The sequence below is a fragment of the Danio rerio genome, chromosome 16 (assembly GCF_052040795.2).
Source record: "Danio rerio strain M-AB ecotype USA chromosome 16, GRCz13ab, whole genome shotgun sequence".
Classification (NCBI taxonomy): Eukaryota; Metazoa; Chordata; class Actinopteri; order Cypriniformes; family Danionidae; genus Danio; species Danio rerio.
In genome coordinates, this window is record NC_141036.1 from 13,931,582 (window position 1) to 13,940,519 (window position 8,938).

The 8,938-nt window shown below is 41.8% G+C and overlaps 1 protein-coding gene across 6 annotated transcripts; it reads right to left on the reverse strand.

Annotated features, from left to right (window-relative positions):
- Positions 1-792: 792 nt before the first annotated feature.
- Positions 793-8,470, reverse strand: si:dkeyp-69b9.6. Of its 6 annotated transcripts, none has more exons than XM_087286743.1 (3): positions 8,424-8,470; positions 4,565-7,347; positions 793-4,453 (listed from the first exon to the last, which is right to left on the reverse strand). In XM_087286743.1, the coding sequence occupies exons 2-3, from the start codon at positions 6,609-6,611 to the stop codon at positions 2,112-2,114; spliced, it is 4,389 nt and encodes a 1,462-aa protein (XP_087142869.1). In that variant the 5' UTR covers positions 6,612-7,347; positions 8,424-8,470; the 3' UTR covers positions 793-2,111. The 6 variants fall into 6 exon arrangements, with proteins under 6 accessions (XP_087142869.1, XP_087142867.1, XP_087142868.1 ...); XM_087286741.1 differs by having other exon boundaries at positions 793-4,465; XM_087286742.1 differs by having other exon boundaries at positions 8,420-8,470.
- Between the last annotated feature and the right edge of the window lie 468 nt (positions 8,471-8,938).

Genomic DNA, 8,938 nt, shown 5'->3' on the forward strand with positions numbered 1-8,938 from the left:
TTGTGTGGCTAATAATCACACAACAGTTCTTTTTTGGTATAAAAAAATCAGGTAAGAACACATTAACAAAGAATCAATTAATAACCTTAAAGAAACAGATTCTAAACATTTAAACAAAATTTAAACAGTGTAACAAAGATTTTAAAAAAGCAGAAATGAAAAATATTAAACATAATATATCAGGAATGGGCTACATGCACAGCTACTGTTTCTCAACCAATAGGAAACTTTCTGTAAAAGGTTAATGGGGCTATTTTAAATTTTATAAGGTTCCTTTTACAGCATCAACATCGTAATGTATATTAAATACAATCAGTTAAATAAACTTAGGCATTAATTTAGATGTTCAAGCATAAAAGAAGATGATGGACTAGGTAACCGCTAGTGCTGTCAGTAACAGCAGGCTAGCGCAGAAACTCTATTCAAAATACTGGGGTAAAAAAAAATATGCATATTTTAAAGAGATGGCAAGTAAAATGGAATTTAATGCAGCACTTCTTGTCCAATCTGAGAGCGACTTTATATAAAATATCTATAAGGCAGTGAAGATCACTGATTTTTAAAGTAATCAGATCTTAAACTTGGCGATTTTTTTAATGGAAAGGCAGTTCATTGGAATTAAAAGTCCATGTGCATATACTCCATTGATTATTCCATTATACCTGTATACCAATACAGGTGGGTGTATGCAAATGCATATTTTTTGTATTTATGCAAATGCATATTTTTTGTATTTTAATGAAAAAGCAAATGAATATAAAACATAAATGTGTACATGGAATAATGAGAATATAACATTTTCAAATTTTATTAAATGCTTGGGTATCATCAACAACCAGCTTATAATGTGTAAATAAAGTGATAGAAACGTACTTATTTTCTTCTTTTAAAGAAAAAAAGAGGCTATAAGAAGTATGGCATCTCTACATAAAAGGTGAAAAAAGTACATGGGATACGTTCATAGTTGGCAAGTGGACAGACCGTGTCACACATTAATACACTTAATCAAGACCTGATCTAAAGTGATAACTCTTACAATCACTCTTTCAACTACCTGAAGTGTAGCTATGATAAAAAGATAACTGACATTTCCTTAAAAAACATAATAAAATATTGACACAATTTACATTACAGTACACTCATTTCTCTCCGTTCCACCCTTTAAACTCTATACATAAACGCTACATTGTACAAGCCATAATATGTTGTTATAATTGTCACAATTTGGTAAGGCTTTGCCTTCAGGGCAAGTATCTGTAAATTAAATTTGTAAATATTTTTTGTCTTTTGACTGGTTATTGGGAAAATTATATTTTTCCTGTTTAAGTGCTGACGTTACTTTAATGGTATTTTTCTTCTCAAACAGTAAATAAAGCCAAATGGGACTCACATTTGATATTACACATTGTTAATCAGCATGTGTTATTATGCATTAGTTACTTTTGGTTCCTCTATTAAGATTTAAGGTACATTTTCAATTGGATTTGTCCCCAGTCGCCATTCCTCTCGACCTGTCAACACAAGGACAGCAATGTCCAACATGCAGTAATTTAAATACTCTTTAAAATAAAACACTCGTATTCCTAACAGAACCCTTTTTTCTTCTTCGTATACTGATCGCACTTTTTACATTAACAAAACCACACCTCCACACTTGCTCTAAGTGAACACCAACAAGGTAATATATATCAGAGACAGAATAATTCTACAGAGCATTGGTTGAGGAATAGTGAGCATACTGCATACTGTTAAGGGCACAGTACATGTTTAGCCAAATCAGTGAAACTATTGCCAGCCAAGGATCATTTCGATAAAGTTTCCACTTAGAAGACTGGTGTGGTACCACACAGATAGGTAGGCTAAGCATTTCTTTAAAACAAATTCCATTTAATACATCTGTGAGTTCGCTGAAGGTGTTCGTTTTCAGGGATCTGAGTTATTAGAGGAAATGCAATTGAAATGATTGAGAGAGTAACGAAAAAGCTCTCATGACACAAGTCAATGTCTACATGAGCAAAGGGTGTACTCAGTCAGATATTTGTCATTAAAATCCCAACATTTCTAGTCTCAAAGTGCATATGAAAATGAATTTAAAGACAAAATTGAGTGCATTAGAAAGGTAAGGACGAAGAGTTCCCTTTGCACTCGAACCTCCTGTATGTGGATCCCATGACTAATTTAACACAAAGCGCCCTCTCTTGTTGAAACCTAGCTAAGGTCCCTCGACACACCTTCTTGTGCCGTGTGAGGAGCATTGAATTCCAGAAACGACAGGGACAATGTCTACAGGAAAAAGCTCTGTTGGCTAAATGGGAGCTTCGGTGAATGAGAGCAGAGAGGAATTTGCGAGACTGTTTTCCACAAACTGGGCATTTCAAACGATGCTGAAGGCCTCTCACTTTGGGGCAATGTCTAGCTGCTATGTGAACTTTTAGTGCAACCTGTTGTGAAAAGGTAGCACCAAGGCAAAGGGGACAAGGCCTTCGTTTCAGAGGAACTTTGAGAGAACGAAGCCTGTTCAGCTTCAGTCCACCTGGAAGGCCCAGTTCATAAACAGCACTTCCTCCACTTCCACGCCTGATTCTCACAAGAACAGCCATGCGCTTCTTAATTTTATGTTGAGTCCTGTGAATTGCTCTCCTTTTTCTCTTGAGAAAATTTCTTTTCTCATTTCTCTGCCTTTCCCCATGTGGGACCTCCGGCTGCTCTCTCTGTACTTTTGCAGCCGGGGTCCATTTGTAGCCTATCTCCTTTCTCTCTTGCCGTCTTTTTTTTTTTTTTTTGCGCCGCCTCAACTCTTCTTGGCTTTGAAAAGTGTGATGCTGTGTAGATTGAATCTCAGCTGGATGCTGCTGGGGATTGTGATGTTGCTGATGTGGCTCTGATGGGGGCAAAGCGAGGGACTGCACAGGTATGTTTGGAGCAAGTGTATGCCTGTGACCAATGTGATAAATGGGTTCACCTTTTATCCCAGAGTGCTGATGGTTACAAAGAAGAGGCCCTGAGGAAGTTGACGGCAGAGAATGAGAATAAGAGGAGGCATTAGATGAAGATGGGTGTGTAGCATTGGCATCTGGTATATAAAACAGAGGGGAGTAGCCACCTTGTGGTTGGGGAGGTGCATGGTGGCTGTGAAGAACTCCATGCTGTTCGCCATGTGTGCCACTGGGTGGCGCTAGCTGAAGCAAAGCATTTGTTGCAGCTTCACTCTCTGAAATTGCACCACCAACATTAGTTTCTTCACCTGTGCTCCTTTGAGCAACTGGCTGACCAGTCCGTGTTAAGCCATGCTGAGAAAGCCTGTGTCGTGTAAGGCTGTTTGAGTATGCAAAAGCCTTTCCACAGACTTCACAGGAAAACAGTTTTTCTCCACCACCCTCGTGAACCGTTTGGTGATGCGCAGTCAAATGAAAGTGATGCCGGAATGATTTCCAGCATATAGCGCAAGTGTACAGTCTAGGTGGGGGCTGTGTGTTTGATGCATGTGGTTTGACATCTTGAGAGTATGGATAGAAAGAAGAAGTGCTGCTTTGGCCCCCTTGAATCAAGTTGCCCCCAGAGGATGGATAGCTGTTAAGGTTTTCTATGCCTGGCGTTGTTGGCACTTCCTCCAGTTCTCCTTTCTGGTGTAGTTTGCCATGTCTTTTAAGGCTCTGGGCATATCCAAAGTCCTTTCCACACAGAATACATTTGTAGTTCTTCTCTCCCGAATGCACTGTGTGGTGCTTGCTAAGATGAAATGCCTCTCTGAAGTACTTGCCACATACACTACAATGGTGAGGCTTTTCCCCAGTGTGTATTCTGTCATGCCTTCGCAAAGTTTCTCTTCGTGCAAATCCTCGACCACAGACACTGCACAAATATGGTCTGATTTCCCCACCAGGCATTCCTAGTCTGTTAGGCCTTCTTTTAGGAGGCTCAGCACCAACCTCTCCGGGTTCCTTTTTTTTGCGGGGCTTACGAGGGCGCTTGGGCTTTCCACCAGGTGTGAGCTGATTTGGCTGCTGGTTATGGACCACAGCACTACCTCTATAGGACTTATCCAGTCCAGATGTTGATAACGGACCACTAGGTGAGGCAAGAGGCCCTAGACCCAGACCTCCAAGCAATCCACCAATGATATCCCTTCGATCCTCCCCTCTGCCTCCACCATGGGCAAGATCACCACTCATACAATTTGCAGCTGCAGCAGTGATAGCAGAAATGGCATTGTTGACGGAGCTAGTGACATCATCTTCAGAGTCTTCTAACAGAGATGAAAGTGGGAGATGTGGCTGTTGGTGATGCTGCTGGCCTGGGTTTTGTGAGTGTGGATGCAAAGTAGGAGCTAATGGTGCCTTCCTAAGTGCAGTCCCTGTCAGGCTGCCACCACATGGGGTTGTTCCAGAATACATGTTACCTTGAGAGCGCTGGTCCTTGTAGTCATCACTGAAACCATCACCCCGGTAAGAACCTGCACAACAGACTAAACAGTAATAATGCTATGCACACACATTTCACAGTGCCTATGAAAATTTTTGACTTGATTGGGTTTACTAAAAAAACTACTCTAGACGTTACTCACCCGCTGCATTAGCCGCTATTCCATCTTGGGAGCCCCCAGCTTTATTGCTCTTGCCTTGAACTATATTACTTTCATGCTTAGATCTCGGTGTACGTCCCGACTTGCCACAGGTGCCAGAGGCTGCATGGTTCAATAGGGACGTACTTTCACGAAAACAGCGGCCACAAGCTGGACAGCGGAATGGTTTCTCTTCATGAATTTTTTCATGGCGGGTGAGTGACTCACGCCGATTGAAAGCACGACTACAAGTACTGCAGGCATAGGGCCGAGCCCCTGAGTGAATAACACCATGTTGAAGGAGATGTCCTTTTTTCTTAAAACATTTGCCACAGTCAGAACAATGAAAAGTCTTGTCAGGACTGCCACATGAGGATGAGGCTGAGCTTTCTTGAGTAGAGTGCGGAATACATGGATCAGAAGGATGCAAGACTGGGTTTAAAATGTTACTTCTTGTGCCACTTGTGCCTGCTGTGGTTAATTCATGACTACGTAGGTGCCTGCGCAGACTAGAGAGCTGTGTGAATGTTTTGCCACACTCACCACAATGATAAAGGGCTTCTTGTTCTGTCTCGGATTGTGGTGGCATGACACCATGACTGCCCGTTTTCGAGCCGTTTGTCACTAAGACTGATGTAGAAGAGGCTACAGAAGATGACACAACAGAAGTAGAGGATGAAGAAGTTAAGTGCGAGGAAGGGTCTCCAGCAATACCTGACAAACCAACACCCCCACCTCCATCCAAGCCTGCTGTGTTCTCTTGGTTCAGTGCTCTTAAAGTGCTACTGTTGGGGTTTGTAGAGCTATGATTGTTGCTGCTATTACTGTTGTTGTTTTCAGTCTTTCTCTGTGGCAGGTAGCCAGCCATAGCTTTTTTTCTCCTACCACCAGAGGAGCCACCTCCTCCAGCAGCGCCATCGCCCTTTCCCTCCTCTTTTGATAAAGAAAGATGTAGTGGAAGAGGAAGTGGCAGCCCAGCTTCCTGCTGCATTAGAGATGCTAGCTGGTTGGATGAAAGAACTGGGATTCCTTGAAAGTCAAAGCCCCCGAGTGAGGAAGGCTGTGAGGAGGAGTGCAGTGGATGGTGTGGATGTGGGTGGGGGTGAGACAAAGTGTGTGGTGGTAGTTGCTGCTGTTGTGTTGGTGGCTGTTGAGGCTGTGATAGAGTGCTGGGGTGACTATGAGTGTGTGAAGAATGAAGAGCGGGGGGAGGAGCGAGAGCCGAACTTGCCTCTCCTGCAGCTTGGCCCAGTCCAAGCCCAAGGTGGTTATGACTTCCTTGCTGAACTAAAAATTGTTCTAGACTGGAATTGGCTGGTACTCCAGAAAGAAAATACTGATTTGCTGCCAACATGCAGCTAAACTGTTGATGTAGGCTTCGGGCATCAGACTGAGATCCTGCTAATTGATGGCTCAAGGTGGTTACTGCACTACTGCTGGGAGGGTTATTGGACGTTGAAACAGAACTGGAAGACGGGGAGGAGGTTGATGGACCAGGGGCGGCTTGAGGTACTGACAGGCCAGGATGCAGTGGGGGTGGTGGCGGTGGAACAGATGAAACTAATCCTCCACTTCCACTACTGCTGGCAAAATGATCAAATCGCCCTACTCCTGGATGCAACTGCTCTTGTGCAAGGGTGGTCTCAGTTGGGTGGAATGTGCGCAAAAACTGAGGGTACCCACTCACATGACTTCCACCACTGCCACTGCTTCCAGACATTTTGCTTGACTTCCTTAAACTTTGGGATGAAGACAAGGACTGTTGTTGTAGAGGTGGGGGAGGTGCACTCATTTTTGCAAAAATTGATGTGGAATCTGTAAACGCACTGCCTCTAGATCCTTGTAGTGGGCCTAAGCCAAGTCCAGACAAAATTGACCCAGACGTCTCACTCTGCTGCTGCTGTTGCTGCTGCTGTAACTGGTGTTGGTGAAGCTGCACTTGTTGCTGGTGTTGAAGTTGTCGCTCTAATCCAAGACTTTTAAACTGATGCGACTGGTGTCCACTCAGCATCTCTATGATGTCCACATTGTATTTTCCAAACTGGAACATCTCCCAGTTACTGAAACATGGGTGCGCAGTGGCAACACCTTCTGCTCTATGAGCAGCAACAATGTTTGTTTGAAGCTTTCCAACTGAGTTTCAGCAGTTTCAGTGCAAAATGGTGCTTTCTAACATGTTCCTTATGTTTATGTTGTTTCACTTAAACACGCACCACGTTTTTTAATATTCTGGTGAATATTTAAGGAGGACATTTTGCTTTGATTGTAACTTGAATTTTTGATTTCTGCAAAAAAATCATTTTCCATGGATGTTTCATTCATGGGATTATAAAAATCAACTCCTTTTGGCTGCACACTGGATTCCATGTAATCACAGTTTTTGTACAATTCACCTCTGATACTGTAATTTCAGTTTGAATGTTCCATCAGAGTGCAAAGATGTATGAACTGGCAGAAAAAATGCCACTTGATGCAATTATGCATTCACATTTTGGAAAGTGCTGTAAAAAATGTGATCAATGTGGTTCAAATTCATTGAAAAACTTGCTTGGTTACATTTTTTTTTTCATTTCATGACAGTCCCACAGCAAAATGGATCCCTCCAAATCCCATGGGCCGATTTCATTTCATTGAATATTTATTCATTCTAAATCCACTCTGGTATAAATGGCTTACATCTCCGTTTCCAAGTTTCCATTAATATATTCTTCTTTTTTCCACAGTTGGAAGCAACATCCTCCACTACCATTCTTGTAAAGGATCTCTTTCTGCCACTCCTTTTCTCACTGTAAGAGGACAAAAAATCAGCAACATGTTAAATTATTGCTTTCAAGAAAATAAATGCAGTTCTAAAAACAACCTTAAATGTAACTTATTATAAAAACTACAACAGAGAGAGAGAGACAGCTTATTACAGTAAGCATTTAATGTTTGTTTATATTTAATACACAGAAAAAAAACACATGTAATGCACATATGTTTGGCACCAAATTGTAACTGTTGTGCATTTGTATTCTTCAGCAGCAAAAAGAATGTACCTTATAATGGCATGAACAGTAATAACACAAAAACTGAATGCCTGTTTATTTCTGGTGAACCCTAAAATGTATCCTCACTACAATGGTCATAATGTATTCTGTAATAACATGTAGAATTTAGGACTAATCAGATTTGTTCGTCGTATCCATCAGCATCATCTAAATTATAAACATGCATATTCAACCGATACTCTCTGTGTAGTACTGATGCATTTCCCGAATGTCATTATACAGTCACAACACGACACTAACCAAAAGTATCGTAAAATACGTTCTCGTATGATATGCGCAATGAAAAACAGCAAGATAAGACTCATGTCAAGATATTTATACAGTTTTCTCATTTCTCAATATAAGCGAGTGTTTTCTACGACTTTATCTTACATTCTATGCAGTTGGCATTGTGCAGAAAAGATGCTGAGTGCAGAGTGAATCGTCAGGGCTAGAGGTGAATTTCATGCAATTATTATCTTCCGATTGCATCGCGTATCGCTAAAGGAGAAGAGAGAAAAAAATCCATGTCGACAGACTCCAGGGAGTGTTTGCAAAATAGTCAACGACTGGAAAACGCACCCCGAATATCAATAGTGCACAAAAAATGCTCTGGCGTATTAACGGACACGAAATATTTTAGCGCTGTGGCTACGAGTAACATGTTAGCATGCAAAACAGCTGGCTAATACTACACATTCAGCAAATGGACGCAGCCTAGCATGATGCGCGACCAAACAAAAGCAAACCGGGAGCAAATCTGTCTCATTTAGCAAGGAAATTAATCATAATTAAATCAAAGACGAAACAATAAAATAGGCCTTTTTACCTACGCATCCATCTTTTAGCCTGGTCAAGATGAACAGGGCCTGCTATTCTCTCTCCCACCCTGCCCCCCTCGTTCATGTACCCCAGCAGCTCTGCGCTGTTTTCCAGTGGTTAGCCTTCTAGCTACAGCTAGTAAGCAGACTCTGTTTCCATTGCAACCGAGCTGATAGCATGAGACCGAGGGTCCCTTATATTGCAGGACAGATTCACTTTTAAGTTATATCCTGTGGAAAATGCATCAAACGGCTTTAAGACCGATTGTCTTTTTTATTTAGCGTTTGCTTATTTTTCGGCTATAATATTTTGGACGGTCTATGTTGGTGTTTTAGAAAGGTACGAGTGACGTGTGAGATTTTAACATTGGTCGTTTCCGGACCTTGGAACACTTCCGGCTACCCCGTCCGTTATGTTTCTGTATTTATTATGGTTGCTTTCGGGAGAAGCGAGCGCACTTCTAATGCTAATATTCATAAATGTAGCGCTAGTAATAAGACAGCATTCGTCCGGCTTTTAGCTGCGT

Bases quoted from the DNA above. Each gene is read 5' to 3' on its own strand.
- si:dkeyp-69b9.6 (XM_087286741.1), bottom strand. From the start codon at position 6,611: ATGTTCCAGTTTGGAAAATACAATGTGGACATCATAGAGATGCTGAGT. The intron at 4,466-4,564 runs GTGAGTAACGTC...ATTACTGTTTAG, and splicing joins AATAGCGGCTAATGCAGCGG to TCTGTTGTGCAGGTTCTTAC.